Source organism: Stenella coeruleoalba (genome assembly GCF_951394435.1).
Source record: "Stenella coeruleoalba genome assembly, chromosome: 20".
NCBI classification, from domain to species: Eukaryota; Metazoa; Chordata; class Mammalia; order Artiodactyla; family Delphinidae; genus Stenella; species Stenella coeruleoalba.
The window spans coordinates 55,577,987-55,596,684 of NC_137166.1; the positions used below are offsets into that span (position 1 = coordinate 55,577,987).

An 18,698-nucleotide genomic window follows, 5' to 3' on the forward strand; every position below is an offset into this window, starting at 1 on the left:
CGGCAGCCCCATTTTACATTCCTGCCGGCTGTGTGTGAGGGTTCAACCTTACACATCACCGTCATGATTGTTGAAGATTCTAATAATAACAATCAAAGAACAGCAGGTGCTGCAGGGGGAGCATTTATTTCAAGCCACAGATGGGACACACACTCCAAGGGCTCCCGGGTGCCTGGAGGGGGGTAGGGGGCAGTGCCCAGATCCTCACTTCCAGCGGCCTCCAACGCGGCCCTTCCCGGCCCCCTTCCGGCTGTAGGAGAAGGAGGGGTGTCAGAAAGGAAGGCCTCCCTGACCAACCTCTGAGATGGGTCCCTGTCCTCAATTCAGGGAGTCCATCCCCGCAAATCCCCGCCCTCCCAGCCAGAGGAAGAGGCCGGCAAGTGCCTTCTCATTGGGTTCACTGCCCGGTGGCGTGATTAGTGGTCACAGGCCCACAGGCGGGCAGGAGTTGATGTCAGCGGGTGAGCTCAGGATGTTCATATGGGCACTGATAAATATTTATGGGTACAGGGATGGGGGAAGGAAAGGGTGAGTGACTGAGAGAGGGTCGGGGAGGCTGGGGTGAAAGAGACAGAAAGATGGAAAGTGAGATGGAGAGAGAAGATGAACAGAAGGCAGAGGGGAGGGAGGGAGGGAAGGAGACACAGGGGAGACAGAACAAGAAACAGAGGAAAAGCCGGGCTTCTCAACCTCAGCACCAGCGACATTCCGGGGCCGGATCATTCTGCGGTGAGGGCTGTCCTGTGCGTTGTAGGACGTGGAACAGCAGCCCTGGGCTCCACCCACCAGGTGCCAGTAGCATCCCCCTCCCCAAACAGGTTCGAGACATCCCCCGATGTCCCCGGGGTCGGAGGCAAGGTCACCCCCGCCCCGAGAACCAGTGATTTCGAGGGACATAGAAACAGGGATCGAGACCCCAGAAGAGAGCTGGAGGGTGGAGAGGAAAGGACACATTATGAGACCGTCCCAGAGAAAGAGGGATAAAGACAGAGCCCCCAAGAAGGGGTGGAGAACTGAAACTCAGAGGAAGGGACAGCCAGAGGAAAGGAAAGAGAGGCCCCAGGGGTCAGATGGAGGGTGTGGGGCTCAGGGCCGGGTTCACACTTACAACTTCTGGGCGTGGCTGATGCGATTGTAGAGAACATTGATCTGCAGAGACAGGAGGGAGATTCGGGCACTGCCGGAGGGACAGGCCCGCTCACCGCCTACCCAGCCCCAGCCCAGCCCCCCACCTGGCCAGCCCCAGCCCAGCCCGGCCTCCAGCAGAGATGGGTCTCACCTCATATTTCTGCTGCTTCATCTTCTCCATCAGGTCAAACTTCTCGGACTCCAACTGGTGGATCCAGTCCGACAGTTCCTGGGCCTTCTCCCTGGCAGGGCAGAAGGGCTGTCATGGAAGGGAGCCAGGCCAGGCCACGAGCCCAGAGAGGTTGAGGGAATTGTTCAAAGCCACACAGCGAGTCTCTGAGTTCGACATTATTGGTGCTATTTTGTTAATATTTGAGGCCACGGTATTCAAAGTGAATTGCAGCAAGGGGTTTTAAAATCTCTGCCCACTTCTCCATATCCAGAACAGAGAGCTCACCTTTCTCTAAGGGAGAATGAGCATGGTTAAGGGCCTAGGCCCTGGAGTCAGAAAGCCTTGGTTCAAATACCAGCTATGGACTACCGATGTCTTCTATGTGAGAAAACAAACCTCTATAGTTTAGGCTGCTATAGTCAGATCTCAGTTATTAGAGGCCAAACGTATTCCGAACTGTTAAAAATCTACTGCCTTGAACTGTTATAGAATGAGAGAATAGGTAGAAAATACCTGGCACGTGCTAAACACTCGACAAAGCTAGTTGTTACCATTCTTTTTATTCTTACTAGCAGTCTTTGTTGTCTTTTGCCAGCTAATGGTCTTCAAAGGCTGTCTCTTCCATGGTGTGTTTTCCTTTAAAATTTTAGAGACCATCATATGCCCTCCATCTAATAAATAAAACTGAAATAACTTGAGATCCTCAAAAAATATTAGTAGATCCACATTATGAGTGGATGTGTGGTGAGGGAAGGAAAGAGGAGGAAGAAGGAACTTTCGCGACATGTTCCTTAGTGCAAGGCCCTGTGATAACGTGACTGGGGAAGGACGGCACATCGCCAGTGCTGGGCTGGAGCCAAATCCGCGCATCCTTGCCCGACTCCGACTCCGAGTGCACAGTTCTCACGCTGGTAGTTTGACATCAGCATGGTGGGAGTATTTACACCGTGGAAATGAGCAAATGCTAAGATGTGGACTTTTAGGCCCTGGAGATCCACTTGGTAAACATTTACCATCACACCACTTTGTGAAAGAGTGATGAAGAGCACAGACTACCGCACCAGACTGCCTGGGTTCAAATCCCCACTCTCCCACTTGCAAGGTGTGCAACCCTGGGAAGTTTACTTAACCTCTCTGTGCCTAGGGTTGCTCTTTCTGTTTTTGTTTTTTAATGTTCCAGTTGCTTGAGGGTGTCTACCTCATAGGGTTGTATGCTGTCATACTGACCCTTCACTGCTCTGTGATGTAGATTTCGTCATCATCGCCTCATTTTACCAGTGAGGTAAGCAAGGCTCACAGAAGGTAAACCCCGTGCCTCAGATCACCCAGCTGTAAGTGGTGAAGCCGGCACTGAGCCCCTGGCAAGTGGTTTCAGATGCTGAGCTCCAAACCCCATCACTGTGCTGCCTATGAGGTGGTGGATGTTTCTGACTTTAAACTCTGTGCCTGGGCCAGATAATGTCAAGACGCAGGCGAGGGCCCTGAAGGGAAGACCCTCCCCGGCCTCCCCTCAGGTGGCTTTACCACGTGATGCAGGCTGTGCAGACAGTGAGCTGTGAAGGGCAAGATAGAGCCCCACCCAGAAGAGATGTGGCTGGAAAACTGTTGCCAGTGCATCTGGCTTTAATTCACGTAAAAGATGGGGCCCATTCAGAGCTCCCAGGGGCCATCAAAACACCATCATCTTCTAAATTTAGGTCAGATCTGTTGTCTGGCTTCCGTATTATCACCCAGACTCTACAGGTCTCGGCACCCACAAAACGTGGGGCCTATATCAGTGAAACATTCCACAGGGGAGTCTACAGGGGCCCAGAGAGGGAGAGACACTTGCCCAAAGGCACACAGCACCAGGGCTTCCGCCCACTCGGATCTGGGTCAGGCGTCCCCTTATCTGCCTGTCTCATACCCAGGACCCTCCCACCTACCGGAGCTGTTCTTCTCCCATGTGGTCGATGTTCAGAGGCTTTTTACGCTCCGACAAGATGCGCAGTTTCATCTCACGCCCTGTCTGGCGCTTACCCCGCTTCTGTTCTGCCTGACGGTTGACAAGGACATCGTGAACTAGGGGATGGGTCCACCGATGGCTCCGCACATCAGGACCCACGGGTCCGGGCCCCCAGCCCCTCCTCCCTCAGACCCAGGAGTCCAGCCCCCAGACCCCTCCTCCCTCAGACCCAGGAGTCCAGCCCCCAGCCCCTCCTCCCTCAGACCCAGGGGTCCAGGCCCCCAGCCCCTCCTCCCTCAGACCCAGGAGTCCAGCCCCCAGCCCCTCCTCCCTCAGACCCAGGGGTCCAGGCCCCCAGCCCCTCCTCCCTCAGACCCAGGGGTCCGGGCCCCCAACACCTCCCCGCTCAGACCCAGGGGTCCGGGCCACCAGCCCCTCCTCCCTCAGACCCAGGGGTCCGGGTTCCCAGCCCATCCTCCCTCAGCCCAGACCCGCCCAGACCCACCTCCCTCAGAACCAGAGGTCCGGGCCCCCAACCCCTCCCCATCACACTCAGGGGTCGGGGCCCACATCCCCACCTCCCTTAGCCCAGACTCCCAGCCCCTCCCCCCTCACACCCAGGGGTCCCGGCCCCCAGCCCCACCCCCCTCAGAGCCAAGGATCCAGGCCCCCAGCATCTCAGCCCAGACACCCAGCCCCTCCCCACTCAGACCCGGGGAACGGGCCCCCAACGCCTCGCCCCATTCAGACCCAGGGGTCCGGGCCCCCAGCCCCTCCCCCCGCAGACCCAGGAGTCCTGCCCCTATTTCCTCCCACTTCAGACTCAGGGGTCCAGGCCCCAGCCCCCTCCTCCCTCAGCCCAGAACCCCAGCCCCTCTCCCCAGAGACCAAGGGGTCCAGCCCTCAGTGCTTCCCCCGTCCGACCCAGGGGTCCGGGCCCCCAGCCCCTCCTCCCACATCTTTGGGAGACCAGTCCTTTGCGTACCACACTACCCGTTTCCTGTTCAGGCCCTAGTAGGCTGAACTCACCTTGACCAGGTAACCCCCAAAATGGGCCCCCATGTTGGACAGAACCTTCTTCTTTTTGGCGTCATCCTCAGCTCGCTTCTTGGCCTCTTCCTCTTCCTTCCGCATCTTCTCCTCCTGTGGGAAGAAAGGGGTTAATTCCTGGGCCTCCCTCCAGCACCCTGGACTGAGAGGGGAGGGGGTCTGAGATGGGCACGTGGGAGGGGGCCCTCTTCTGCACTGAGTGAAGCAGGGATCAATCAGACCCAAGCATAAAACAAGGTCAATATCAGAAAAGGCAAGGATGCTGACGGTCCCCTCCTCACCTTTCCAGGCCCGGCTGTGTGACCACCTGCAAGTCCTTCCTCCTCTTTGAGACTTTATATACCACCCCCAAGGAAAATATTAAACTAGTGGAGGGACGTGCTTGCTTTTTTCTGCATGCTCCAGCCTGAAATGGCCAATGGTGATCTTTGCTGTGTGACCTCAGTGCAGGCACGTACCCTCTCTGGGACTTACTCTTCCTTAGTCTCATGAGAGGAGAATGACTGTCCTCAGAGGGCCATGGAAGTAACTTGTGATGGGAGTCGGGGGGCTTGGGGCAGTAAAGAGGCTCTTGGCCTTGAGCCTGAGGAAGAGGTTCTAGAATGCCTTCACTAAGGCATTACCACATCCAGAAAGTCTGCACTGCATGTTCCAGAATTAGTGGCCTGTCCAGACCAAAGCCCCATCCCCACTGGAGAGGCAGGTGAGATGGGCATGATGGTATTTCACTTGCCCAGGATTCCCCACCTGAATTAATTTCCTCTCGCTGCTGTAATTTGCAAACAGAGTGGCTTAAAACAATGAAAGTTTATCAGCTTATAGTTCTGCAGGTCAAAAGTCTGAAATGGGTCTCATGAGCTAAGTCAAGGTATGGACAGGGTTGGGTCCTTCTGGAGGCATTAGGGGAGATTCACTCCCTTTGCTCTTCCGGCTTCTAGGGGCCGCCTGCATCCCTTGTCTCAGGGCCACTTCCCCCATCTTCAAAGGTCCTCCCTTGTTTACGGACCCTTGTGATAACACTGGGCTCACCCAGGAAATCCAGGAGAATCTCCTGATCTCAAGATCTTTAACTTAATCATACCTACAAAGTCCCTTTTGCCAGGCAGGTTCCCATATTCATAGTCTCTGGGAACTAGGATGTGGACATCTTTGGGAGACCAGTCCTTTGCGTACCACACCACCCATTTCCTGTTCTTTAAAAGTGGTTTCAGGGGGCTTCCCTGGTGGCACAGTGGTTAAGAATCCACCTGCCAATGCAGGGGACACAGGTTCGAGCCCTGGTCTGGGAAGATCCCACATGTCATGGAGCAACTAAGCCCGTGCGCCACAACTACTGAGCCTGTGCTCTGGAGCCCGCGAGCCACAGCTACTGAGCCTGCATGCCACAACTAGTGAAGCCCACATGTCTAGAGCCCGTGCTCTGAAACAAGAGAAGCCACCGCAATGAGAAGCCCGCGCACCGCAACGAAGAGTAGCCCCCGCTCGCTGCAACTAGAGAAAGCCCGCGCCAGCAGCAACGAAGACCCAACGCAGCTAAAAATAAATAAATAAACAAATAAATAAATAAATAAAGTGGTTTGAGGGACTTTGCTGGTGGTCCAGTGGTTAGGACTCTGTGAGGGGGCATGGGTTCAATCCCTGGTCGGGGAACTAAGATCCCACGTGCCGCGCAGCATGGCAAAACAACAAAAACAAAAAAAAGTGGTTTGAGTGAGCCACTCCTGATGCCAAGTCAGGTCATGTTTTCAAGGGTTAAACCAATGGGAGCATTCTAGCCACTCTCTCCCAACTAGCCAGTGATTCACTCCACAGTGGACAGGTGAACAATTTGAAAACATCCCAGGATTTGTGCAGGAGACAGAGAAAAGAGGAGTTTAAGCCAGAGCTGCTGGTGGCCGTTTGCCACCCCTGCCTGGGAACCATCTGGTTTGCCTGGGATTGATGGGATGCAGGATTTTCAGGGCTCAGACCAGGAAGGTGCCAGGCAAACCAGGATGAGTTGCTCACCCTCCTGGACACACTGTCCACAGAAATATTGGCCAAGATGGGAAGATAAAAGCTGGGTCTTTGTGATATTATTTGAGTCCCTTGATCCAGCCATGCCTGAAGCAAGCCATGCCCTAGACCTTTTAGTTACATGAGCCAATAAAGTTCTCTTTCTGCTAAGTTCAGTTTGGGTTGGAGTTTCTGTCCCTTCCAACAGAAAGACCCTTGAATAATACAGCATGAGGACTGTTATGGGATCACAGAGAATGTCATGAGTGGAAAATTGCAGTGTCCAGCTGAGAAAGTAACATTTGGGCTCTGGGAGGAGGGGAAACACCCACCACCAGCTTAGCCTGACGCTCGCGCTCCTTCTCGGTTCTGAAGCGCTGTTGCTCAGCTCTCTCCGCCCGGCGCCGCTCCTGGGGGAGAGAGAAGAATGAGGGGGTGCAGGGACAACCACGCACCCCCTTTATCACTTCCCAGGGTAGGTCAAGAGTGGTGATGGACATCAACTTGGGTACTTTCCCAAAAGTTTCAGCCTTGGGTCTGTAGTGGACGGGAACGTATCTCCCAAGGCCCAAAGGATGTAAGGAGGGAGAAGAATTTGGGGAACCCCACCTCCCTTGACTCACAATACGCTCTTTTAGCGCCACGAGCTCCTCTTCCTCTTTCTTCCGCTGTTCAAAATGCACATCAATGAGCGTCTGCAGCTCCAGCAGATCTTTTTCCATGCGCTTCCGGTGGATGTCCTAGGGGACAGAGGGTGGGAGCACGGTCATTCCCCAGGTGGTGCCCCAAGAGGGTGCCAACCTCTCAGCACTTCTGAGAAGCATCAGGAGGGGGAGCCCTTTGCAGCAAGAATTGGTGCGGTTGGGCTTCCCTGGTGGCGCAATGGTTAAGGATCCGCCTGCCAATGCAGGGCACACATGTTTGAGCCCTAGTCTGGGAAGATACCACATGCCACAGAGCAACTAAGCCCGTGCGCCACAACTACTGAGCCTGCACTCTGGAGCCCGCGAGCCACAACTCCTGAAGCCCGTGCGCCTAGAGCCCGTGCGCCGCAACAAGAGAAGCCACTGCAATGAGAAGCCTGCGCACCGCAACGAAGAGTAGCCCCCGCTCGCTCTGCAACGAGAGAAAGCCCGCGCGGAGCAACGGAGACCCAACGCAGGCAAAAATAAATTAAAAAAAAAAAAAAAAGAATTGGTGGGGTTGACAGCTGGGACAGACGTCTGCCATGCACTGTGTTTCCAGCAGATGGCAGCAAAGCATCGTATTCTGACACTAAACTAAGGGGCTGCCAAGACACAATTCCAAAAGAAGCGGGTAGGAAACAAACAAAAAACAGTGGCTAGGGAGGGGCACCCCTTCCTAATTTGCACCCTATAGGCTAGCAGCCCCTCCTGGGATGGGATGTCTGTTACTTACATCGAAGTCCACACGTTCCCCCTCTGGGATCTTTGGGGGGATCAGCGGAGGTACCACGGGCCGGCTGAGTGGACAGAAGAGAAGAAACACTGAGTAGTCTGACCTCCCTGCTGAATGTAAAATATTTTACTAATAACGTTTTATATGGATTCATGTTGAAATTCTGAGATTTTGGCTATGACAGGTTGAGTAAAATACGCTATTGGGATTGATTTGACCTGTTTGGGTTTACTTCTTAAAAGGCTGCTAGTAAAAAAAAAAGTGTTTCTTATTACATATGTGGCTTGCATTGTATTTGTATTGGGTGGTGCTCCTTTGGGGGACTGCCCTGGGCACTCCCACTTCTTGGAATTTTCTCTTCCTTTGGTTTCTTTCTTTCTTTCTTACTTTCTTTTTTAAGCTGGAGAATTTATTTTTATTCTTGCAGTTTTATACTAGGAAGTCAACATTTTTTAATAATTCATTGTTCACAATTGATTTATAAGAAACTTGAATCCTTAAATTGTACATCAGTATCCTGTGACTCCAAACCTTATTTATCACTCTCCTTCCAGTCTGAAGAAAATGATCATGTAATTTATTAACTTGCACAGACAGCACAGTCCCACTGACATAACATTTGGTTTGAAGTCCTACACTCATATGAAAATTAAGAAGAGCCAGTATCAAACTGGCCTGAAACCTGATTGTGTTCCTGGCTCAAGATACCTGTAGTAAATTTATAAGTCCACACTAAGACACAAAAATAAACTAGGGTGTGTATATCGTATAAAAAAACTTTTCACAGTAGAGTAAAAATAACATTAAAATGTTACAGAATTTCAATCATATTACAGTGTTTTAATCAATTAGCTTTCAAATTGCCTGATTAATTGAATTAAATGCAAATAACTTGTATGGGATTTTTTTTTATGTTTGCCCAGCATTTCAAAATGGTTATGGAATATAACTTTTTTTTTTTTTTTTCCGGTACGCGGGCCTCTCACTGCCGTGGCCTCTCCCATTGCGGAGCACAGGCTCCGGACGCGCAGGCTCAGCGGCCATGGCTCACGGGCCCAGCCACTCCGCGGCATGTGGGATCTTCCCGGACCGGGGCACGAACCCGTGTCCCCTGCATCGGCAGGCAGACTCTCAACCACTGTGCCACCAGGGAAACCCGGAATATAACTTTTAAAATGTCAAAATACGCTCTACATATTGCACTTTTCTGCTAGGCTGGGCTAGTATCCTCCATGGCAAGATACCAAAACTATTGAATAAAATACACTTTAAAATCAATAGCTATTTTATTAATTTCCTTGAAATCATCATCATCATTACCAAAACCTTCCAGGATTTTGTAAGATTTGATTTCTTAAATACAGCTTTAAAGTTTAACTTAAGGAATGAAAAAATCCCTCATATATTTGACTCTTTATTTCCTTTTTTGGTCATTCAATGATCAAAGAGAATTTTAAACAAATTATGCTTCATCTTTCCTGGCTTAATAAAAAGCAACAATTTCTATTAACCAAATTAAGAGAGCTTTGCCCTTTGATTCATTCGTGGGACACTCTTGTGATTAATGTCATTCACTCCTGTGACTTCGATTATCATCAATAACCGAGGATTCACCAACTCTGTCTCCAGCCCAGACTCTCTCCCAAACCCCAGACTCCAGTAAACAGATGCTTCCTGAACATTTCCTGCCTTTGCACACACCCTGCCCCAACTGAGCTCATCAACCTGTGGGTCTCTCAGTCTGTGGCCCCTTTCTACCCTATGCCCTCTGCTCCAGCTTAGGCCTTTTCCCCTTGAAAACTCACCACATCCTACAGTTCCCTGGCCATGTCATGTGCCTTTGTGCCCCCGGGCCTTTGCACACTCTGTTTGCTCTGCCCTACAATGCCCTTCCCCTGATATACTCCACCCCTGAGACCTTCCCTCCTCCAACAAGCTTTCCCTGACACTGAAGCACACCTGTGCTTTCATGTGCCCCTGTGCTCTCAGCCAGATCTGATCCTCGGCCCCCTCTGCTCAGAACCCTTCCATGGCTCCCCGGTGTCCCAGAGAATTTCTGCATCTCATGCTCAATTGCTGCCTCCTTGCATCTCCAAGCTTTGTCCCCAGTGTCACACCCTCCAGGGTGAGCTCTCACAGTCTTCCCTGGTCTGCCTAGTTTGGATCTTTCTCATCAGAATGACCTGTGTCTGCATCTGTTCCCTGAAACACTGGCCAAGATCCAGCTACTGGACCTCGCACACACCGCTCCGCTGCGTCATCTACAATCTCCCCTCCACTTCCTTCAGCTAGCAAACTCTTCCGCCCTCAGGACTCGGCATCACCTCCCCTGGGAAGCCTTCCTTGATATTCTAGGGCACACATGGGGCCCTCTTCTGCACTACCATTGCTGTATCTGGGTCTGTTACACCAACAGGACAGCAAGAGTCTGACTCTTGCCAAACACAGTGGGAAGTTCACCAGAAATGTTTGTGGAAAGGAGGAGTCACTGTCCTTTTCTATGTTTCCATTTCCCCACTCTCCTCCTCTGCCTTTCTTGCAGCCTATCTCTGGAGGTGGGTGATATATTTAAGAGGACATGATTGGGAGCCCCACCCCCCAGGATCTCACCTTGGTTTGGGGCGCTCCTCTTCTGGTGGAGGGATACAAAAAGATAATTAGCAAGAGTTCGTGGGGTGGGCATGACACATCCAAAGGAGGGGCCCGCCTCCAAGCCTTGGTCCCCACAAGCCCAGTTCCCTTCTCCTGCAGCTCTGGGGGAAGGGTATGGGGGGGGAAGAGGATAAGGGAAATCGGGGTGGCCATAAAGGAGGGAGAGGGTCACATGCATCAGATATACATTCAGAACTGGTGTGGGGATCCCCCTCCCATTTCTCTGGGAACCCAGGTGTCCAAACCGCCAGACCATAAGGAGAAAAAACAAACAAACCCTCAGACCCTCGTTCTACATACCCAGAGCTCCTGCCCTCCATCAAGATCTAGCAGTGCAGGGAGGCCCCAAGCCCCCTCTTCACTCGGTGACCCGGGAGTTGTGTCCCCAGCCCCCTCCCCCTTGGGGACAGAGGAATACAGACTCCCACTGCTAGTCCCTTCTACAACCCACGCCCCAACCTTTGAATGTATATGAAGGAGACAAGTAACAGACAGGCGAAGATGAGGGGGGAGGCGTGCCTCTCCGCAAACATCCAACCCTTCTATAAGTATTCCTCCAGACTGGGGAAGAAGGCTTGGGTGTTGGTCCCTTTAAGAAGGAAGGGAACGGGTTAAAGCCATTGCGAGGCTGTTTCCCTTCTTGGCCACTGGAGAGCGCGAGAGCTCTCCGGGGCTTAAAGGACCGGGCCTGGGACGGGTTACGGGGACGGGTTACGGGAGCGGGGAGGGAGTCATCGTGGAGGTCTGGGCCCTGAGGACCCCCGAAATCGGCCTCAGGAAGCGAAGCAGCCGCGGTTACCTCGGTCAGCCAACGGCTCCGGCTCCTCGGGGGCTGGGGAGGGGGCGGGAGGAGAAGCTAGGTTTGGGGAGCCGGGGGAGGGGAGCAGCCATGCCCGGATGCGGGAAGGGGAGAGAGGGGAGAGAGGGGACAGGCTGTTAAAGGAGCTGAGGCCGAGACCATCGAGATCCCCGCCCCCGCCCAGCCTGCACCCGGGGACTAGCGTCCCCACCGCACCAGCCCCCCGGTGCCGCGTCCCGCTCCAGACCTGCGGAGTCCAGGGCCTCACCTTCCTCCTCCTCCTCAGCAGCCTCCTCTTCTGGAAGGGGTGGGGGAGACAAGAGGAGGCGTGAGGAGCCCGGGGTGGGGGGGACGGCAGGGGCTTCAGATGGGGGGAAGAGTGCGTGAGTGCGCAGAGACCCGCGTTCAGGTTCGAGTCTCATCTAGACGGGGGGACCCCTCTGGGCCTCAGCTGCAAGTGGGCCCACTGAGCTTTTCCCACGGGCTGTGCGGACCAGGAGGGTGGGCGTAGGGCAGGGTGGGCTAAGATGCGCCAAGGTGTCCCCACCTCCCCTCCCCCCCAAGGCCATCCCACTCTCCACTCACCTTCAGGCTGCTCCCTGAGGACCCGGGAGGGAAGGAAAGAGGGAGGGGGAGAGTTAGGCGCCTTGGAGGTGGGAGGTGTCTCCACCGCTCCAGGGCCCCAGCCCGCCTGCCAGCATCACTCACTCCTCATATTCCTGCTCTTCGGCGTCCGACATCCTGGTGTCCTGCTGCAACCTATGAAAAGCAGAGAACAGGCGGAGTGGGGTGGGGTCCAGAGGAGGAGGGGCTGGGGGCCTGGATCTTGGGTCTGAGGCGGGAGGGGCTGGGGGCCTGGATCCTGGGTCTGAGAGGGGAGGGGCTGGGGGCCTGGATCCTGGGTCTGAGGGAGGAGGGGCTGGATCCTGGGTCTGAGGAAGGAGGGGCGGGGCGTCTGGACCCCTGGGTCTGAGGGAGGAGGGGCCGGGGGCCTGGAGTCCTGGGTCTGAGCGGGGAGGGGCCGGGGGCCTGTACCCCTGGGTCTGAGGGAGGAGGGGCTGGGGGCCTGGATCCTGGGTCTGAGGGGGGAGGCGCCAGGGGCCTGGACCCCTGGGTCTGAGGGGGGAGGGGCTGGGGGTCTGGACCCCTGGGTCTGAGGGGGGAGGGGCTGGGGGCCTGGATCCTGGGTCTGAGGGAGGAGGGGCTGGATCCTGGGTCTGAGGAAGGAGGGGCTGGGGGTCTGGATCCTGGGTCTGAGGGGGGAGGCGCCAGGGGCCTGGACCCCTGGGTCTGAGGGGGGAGGGGCTGGGGGTCTGGACCCCTGGGTCTGAGGGGGCAGGGGCTGGGGGTCTGGACCCCTGGGTCTGAGGGAGGAGAGGCTGGGGACCTCCAACTAAAGACTCCTAAACCGAGGGTGAAGGCAGCGCATTGGGAGATACGGTCCGGGCAGAGCCCCAAGGCTGCAGCCCCCGCCCCCTGACCACAGCTGTCGCCTTTTGTCTTATGACAAGTCCGTAGGAACCTGATCTGAGTAGGCATTAGGAGGAGGTATTTGGGAAGGGACAGTGGTCCGAAGACAATAGCTGCCCCACCCCCAGGGTCTATTTTGGGGGATGTCGTAGAGGGTGACACCGAGGACATCTCTTGAGAAGTACTCGTGGAGGGGGGGTTCTAGGAGCATTCATCATACCCGCTGCCCTCTCCCACCCCAGGTCCCCTCCCCTTTGGCTGGTCATCTGCCCACCTGTCGCCTCCTTTCACCTTCACCCACTGCCATGGAGGGGACAGGACACATAAGAGCAGCTTCTGTCCCCAGACCTCATCCTGACCCCTAAAAACTAAGACTCCCCAATCTCTGAGATCCCCGAGGCACCCAGGTTGAGAGGCCCCACAAAATCCCCATACCCACAGACCCCAATTTATGAATTCTGAAAAACGGTAACTCCTCATCTCTCCAGATTCTGAGACTCCAACTGTCGAGACTCCCGATTACGTGCGCCCTAAAATCTTGACCCCCTAGGTCTTGACATCCCCTAAATTCTGAAACCTCGGGACTGTGAGACCCCAAAATCTGGATGCATAAACTCAGGGGACTGATTCATGAAACCCCCAAATATGACATTACAAATTCTAATACCTCCCATCATGAGACATGAGATTCCGCGACCTCAATTCCTAAATCGTCAGATTCTGAGACACTGCCCCCCAGTTCTGACACCCAGACTGTCTGTCATCCAAGCCCAGGGACTCCCAGTTTCTGAGATTCCCTCAGACTCAGACCTCCGAGGTCCTTATATTCTGGGACCCCCAAACGCTGCACTCCCAGCTTCTGTAACCCCCAAGTCCTGATACGTTCCCTTCCATCCCCAGTTCCTCTGAGACCCTTACCTGAGGCTGCGTCTGCAGAGGTGTGAGCGGTGGGGTAGTCTTGCTGGGCAGGCTGAAGCACCCCCCGTTTATAGTGGGAGGCTCAGCCCCGCCCCAGGGGGAGAGGGAGGGGTAGAGAATTCCTTTCCTCACACTCAGAGGCTGCCCTGCCCCCACTCTGGCTCCACTTTCGGGATAGAGGCACCCCCTGGCTGTTCCAAGGCCTCTCCTCCATCCCAAAAGCATTGTCCAGGAGCCCCGGGCTGGGTCAGGCCACCCTCGGGCTCCACATCTCCCCGATCACACGGCACACTATGCTCCGAAGCCCCTTGGAGGACGCTTATTGATGAAAAGGTTACAAGGGACCCCTTCTCGCTCCATGAAGGGGTCCCTTTCTCTGTGTCTCTCTGGGCCTCCACTTCCCATACCCCATTTCCCTGTCTCTATCTCTCCTTTGTCTCTGTGACTCTTCGTCTGTGTTTCTCTGTGTGTGTCTGTCTCAGCTTCTCCGTCTCCCCACCTCTGTCTCTGTCCATCTCTCTGTCCCCCCTCCCCACCCCCATCCCTTTGTCTGCCACCAGGATTCCACCCTGGTGACAACAGGCGCTAAAGCAGGGAAACAGGTGTGTGAGGGGGAGGAGGAGGGGAGGGGGAGGGGGTGTGTCAGGCCCACAGGACCTCACACTCCCCACCTCCGTCGGACACTGATCTTTTTTGGTAGCCCCTCCCCCTTCCCAGCCAATCCACAACCTTGAACTCTAGGGGCTTCCTCACCCCTCCGTGCCAGTGTCTGTCTCTCTCCGCATTTCATTCTATGCATTTCTCAGGGGTTGGCTTTGGGGCTCTCTCTCCATCTCTGTCTCTGAGTTCTTCACTCTGCCCGTCTCTGTGCCGCCAGTTTTTCTCTCTGCATTTCCGCGGGTGTCTCTGCGTATCTGCCTCTCTTGATGTCTGGCTATTGGTCTGTGTCTCCAGGTGTCCCTGTGCTTCTCTGTGACTCGGTTTCTGTGTCTTTAGCTCTGTGTCTGTTTTTATCTTTCTAGTTCTTGTGTGTGTGTGTGTGTGGTGGGGGGGGGTGTCTCTTTGTATCTGCAGTTCTCCCTCTGTGGGTCCTTATTTCTGTCTCTTCCAGGGCGAGGTCATCTCTGTCTCTCTGTGTATATCTGTCTGTTTCCCCTTTCTGTGCACTTCTTCCCATGAATCTCCGCCTGTTTTTCCTCTCCCTTTGGGTCTGGCTCTTTCTCCCGGGGTCACTGACAGTCTGTCCGTGTCTCTGTGTGTCTGCCTTTGGGCCCTGGTCTCGGCACCTCTGTGCAGCTCCACGTGGAGACCCAGCTCTGCTCCTGATGTGCGCTGTGGCTTTGGGGGAGCCTGGCCCTCAGTTCTCCCGCCTCTCTCACACCTAAGCGCCCCTGGTAATAGACACACAGCCACTCCCAGCTCAGAGAGAAGCTTTATTCCTCGGGGCCATCCTCAGGGCCAGGGCCAGGGCTGTGCACAGGCCGGCTCAGCCCTCAAACTTTTTCTTGCGGCCTTCCATTCCACTGAGCGCATCGATGTTCTTGCGCCAGTCTCCTACCTCCCGGTTTTCCTGGAGGAATGGGTCAGAGGTTAGGGTGTCTTCCTGGTCTACAGGCTCTCAGATATCCTCCACTTGCCCTCCCGCCTGCTGGGCCACTCTATTCTGGACGCCCATCACACAGTCTGGTTCTGGAACACTTCTTGTCCCCTCAGAAGATCCCTTCCAATTTGCCCCACTTCCTGTCTCCCTGCTGTACTTCCTGTCTCCCTCTTGGACTTCCTGTGTCCTTCCTGCACTTCCTGTCTCCCCTCTGCATTTCCTGTGTCCCTCCTGCACTTCCTGTCTCCCCTCTGCATTTCCTGTGTCCCTCCTGCACTTCCTGTCTCCCCTCTGCATTTCCTGTGTCCCTCCTGCACTTCCTGTCTCCCCTCTGCATTTCCTGTGTCCCTCCTGCACTTCCTGTCTTCCTCCTGCGCTTCCCGTTTCCCTCTTGGACTTCCTATCTCCCTCCTGCACTCCTTTTCTCTCACAAACATCCTGCAGACATCATGCACTTCCTGACTCCTTGCCATTTCCATTCTCCCTAATGCACTTCCTGTCTTCCACTTCTACATTCTGTCTTCCTCTTGCATTTCCTGTGCCCCTCCTGTACTTCCTGTGGAAGACCCTTACCAGATACTTCTCCCCACAACTCCAACTGCCACCTGCCCTCAGGCTAGTCCCTAGAATTGCTCACACACACACCCCTTCTCCCCTAAGCACCCCCTTTCCTGGACCTGTAGCCACACTCACCTTCTCCGTGTCCTCCTTCTTCACCTGCTTGAGGTGGGCCCGCAGGTCTAAGGACTCCTTAGCCCTGGTCCCCAGCAGTGCCTGCATCATGGCATCTGCAGAGATCCGCACTCTACGCAGAGTGGGCCGCTTAAACTTGCCCCGAAGGTCAAAGATCTTCTGGGTCAGATCTGCGATCTGGTAGCAGCCATAAAGAGAGTTGGAGACCCCTCCTTCCACTTCCTCCTTGCCTCACTCTTCCACCCTGCACTTCCCTCCTATCCCGATCCAGGTTCTACCTAGCTTAGGCTCCTACCACCTTCGAGACAAAATCCAAGCTCCCCATCCTGAAATTGGAACCTGATCTGCCCCACCCTCATCTCTGAAAACTACTGACACATCCCAGTCCAGCTACATGCATCTCACAGTTCCCTGGCCCACACCTGAACTCACTTACCAACACTTGAGGCTCCAGCCACACATTTTCACAAACATATTTTCCGCTTTCCCACCTCTCGGGTTTTGCATGTGCTGTTCCCTCTGCCTAGAACAGCATTCCCTGACCGTATTGTACTCATCCTTCTGCCCCCTCCCTGCCAGGCTCACAGAGTTGTCCTGGGTCTCCTGGTGTCTAAGCAGCTGCAAGGGTCCAGGCTGAGACCAGAGCCCCAGGCATCACCTCCCATCCTGAAGCGACCCAGACGGCCCAGTGTCTCCCACCTCTGTGATGTTCTTAGTGACTTTCACCTCCACGTCGTATCTCTCCTCATCCACCTTGTCCACGCGGGCGTGGAGCTGTCGGCACAAGTCCTGGTGGAGGAATGTAGTGTGCGTGGTGGGGGGAAGGCTGGGGTTCTGGACTCCTGGGGTCTGAGGGAGGAGGAGCTGGGGACCTGGACATCTGGTCCTGGAGGAGTAGATTGAAGCCAGACCCTGGGGGACTGCGAACAAAGCAGAACTCCAGAGCCAGGTGTTCTGAGAATCTGGACTGGAGTGGGTTGGAGGAACCGACCTCTGGGTTTTGAGATTGTAGGCAGCTGCAGGCCACATTTCTGAACTCCTGAGGGTAAGAATTGGGAAAGTGTACCCGAAGGTCCTGAGCAGAAAGGGGGCATAGTAACTGTACCCCTGAGTCCTAAGGGATGCAAGACCGGACAGTAGGAAACTCAGATGCCGGGCTAGGCAGGAGTCCCTGATTGGAGCCGGTACCTGCAGATCCGCGAAGCCCAGCCCGGCCAGCTCCAGAGGCTGGCACCGCGTGCTCAGAACACGCCCCTTCTCTCCTCGCCGCTCCTCTGCTTCACGCTCCAGCTCCTGTTTCGCAATCTGCAGCATCAGGGTCTGGGGAGGGCACGACGGGTATGGCAGCACAGGTATGGGGATGAGGACTGAGCGGGATAGCCACCCCCGCCGGGCCCCGTCCTCTAATCCCAGGCCTGCTTCCAGAGACCTGAACCCCCCAAGGTTGATGTCCATCATTCCAAGGCCCCGCCCCTCCCTTTCAGGGCCTCCCGCCCACCTGCTCTTCCGAAGCCCCACCCAACTTCCAAGCCCCGCCCCCTGAAGACACCTAGGCGCTCTCCCCAGGCGCATCGCACCTTCAGCTGCAGTTTTCTCGAGGCGGAGATCTTAGACTTTTTCTGCCGGGGTGAGACAGAGCAAGGAAGGATGAGCGAGGAGGATCCGAAGAAGGACGCCGGGAGGAGCTTCAGAACCCGCCCCCTCAAGCCGGGTCCAGATTTAGTCCCGCCTCCAACTCCAGCCTTCAGTCTACGGGAAGCCACGCCCCTCATTCCCATCCACCAATGTGCTGTCTCTGGCTACGCACCTCCCCCCACCATCTCTAAGCAATCTCAGTTCCCACGGGCAGCGGGACTCCGCCCATAGGCAAGCTCTCACCAAACAGAGCCCAGCCCTCTGATAAACTCCGCCCCTGAAGCGCCTCATCCGCTTGGGCTCCGCCCTCGACCAAAGTCCGGTAAAGGCCCTGGCTCCGCCTCTCCTCCCCCAGCCGCGGGTAACCTAAGAATCCGAATCCAGATCCCGCGAAGTCCCGCCCGGCTCCGCCCACCGCGCTGGCCCCGCCCTCACCTTGGCGTGCGGCTCCGTGGCGTAGGCGCGGTAGTTGGCTGAGGAGCGGCGTCGTACAGGGGGTGGCGCGGGAGGCGGGTCCTCCGCCTGGGATTTGGGGAACGGAGCTGAGTTATCACAGGGACCCCCCCCCTCCCCAGCCCCTCTCCATGCAGTCTTCCAGGGCTGCAGCCTCTCGCCCCAGAGCCCTCCCGGCAGCGCCCTCCCCGGCCAGGCGGGTCCAGCCCACGCCGACTCTCACCGCATCGCCGCTCCTGGAGGGAGAGAAACCAGGAAAAGGGGATTAATGGTAGGCCTGGGTCCTGTCCACGCCGTGTCCTAAGGGACCCCAGAGGCCCCTCTGACCGACAGGTCCGGCCCGCCAGCTGCCGCTTCTCGGCTCCTCTGGGTCGGATTCCCAGACTCTTACCTCATTCCGATGCCCAGGAGTCCTGTCCCTACCTCCCTTCTCAGGCCTGGAATCCAACCTCGCAGCTCTCGCCCCTCACAGGAACCCAAGGGATCACCCCCCTATCCGCCACTGCCTCGGTTCTCAGGAGTCCCGGTTACCAATTACTCACCGGTCCGCCATGCTGAGTCTCAAGCCAGGGGTTGCGGAAGGCAGAGCAGGGGACAAGGGGCTCTTGGAGGGTCAGTGAGGGGGCGTCCGGAGTGACCTTGAAGGCCCCTGGGGCTTCTGTCTCGTCCGGTCTGCTCAAGCCTCACTGAGGACACTGAGATAAAGGGCGAGGACAGAGACTAAATATATTGCTGCCCCCTCCCCTCCCTGCCCAGGATTCGAGATAAC

General features: G+C 55.7%; 2 protein-coding genes across 2 annotated transcripts; both read right to left on the reverse strand.

Annotated features, from left to right (window-relative positions):
* Positions 1-23: 23 nt before the first annotated feature.
* On the reverse strand, positions 24-10,337 carry TNNT1 (troponin T1, slow skeletal type). Its single transcript, XM_079907796.1, has 9 exons — positions 10,320-10,337; positions 7,710-7,773; positions 6,914-7,030; positions 6,623-6,700; positions 4,275-4,388; positions 3,226-3,335; positions 1,280-1,370; positions 1,109-1,149; positions 24-250 (listed from the first exon to the last, which is right to left on the reverse strand). The coding sequence occupies exons 3-9, from the start codon at positions 7,010-7,012 to the stop codon at positions 205-207; spliced, it is 579 nt and encodes a 192-aa protein (XP_079763922.1). The 5' UTR covers positions 7,013-7,030; positions 7,710-7,773; positions 10,320-10,337; the 3' UTR covers positions 24-204.
* Positions 10,338-14,968: 4,631 nt separating this feature from the next.
* On the reverse strand, positions 14,969-18,648 carry TNNI3 (troponin I3, cardiac type). The gene is made up of 8 exons (XM_079908111.1): positions 18,472-18,648; positions 18,153-18,165; positions 17,912-17,998; positions 17,419-17,460; positions 17,030-17,161; positions 16,541-16,630; positions 15,842-16,018; positions 14,969-15,118 (listed from the first exon to the last, which is right to left on the reverse strand). The coding sequence occupies exons 1-8, from the start codon at positions 18,480-18,482 to the stop codon at positions 15,035-15,037; spliced, it is 636 nt and encodes a 211-aa protein (XP_079764237.1). The 5' UTR covers positions 18,483-18,648; the 3' UTR covers positions 14,969-15,034.
* Between the last annotated feature and the right edge of the window lie 50 nt (positions 18,649-18,698).

Bases quoted from the DNA above. Each gene is read 5' to 3' on its own strand.
- TNNT1 (XM_079907796.1), bottom strand. From the start codon at position 7,012: ATGGAAAAAGATCTGCTGGAGCTGCAGACGCTCATTGATGTGCATTTT. The intron at 3,336-4,274 runs GTGAGTTCAGCC...GTCAACCGTCAG, and splicing joins TTGGGGGTTACCTGGTCAAG to GCAGAACAGAAGCGGGGTAA. The intron at 251-1,108 runs GTAAGTGTGAAC...CTTCTCCTACAG, and splicing joins ATCAGCCACGCCCAGAAGTT to CCGGAAGGGGGCCGGGAAGG.
- TNNI3 (XM_079908111.1), bottom strand. The intron at 17,162-17,418 runs GTGCGATGCGCC...TGCCCTCCCCAG, and splicing joins CGAGAAAACTGCAGCTGAAG to ACCCTGATGCTGCAGATTGC. The intron at 16,631-17,029 runs GTACCGGCTCCA...TTCCTCCACCAG, and splicing joins TGGGCTTCGCGGATCTGCAG to GACTTGTGCCGACAGCTCCA.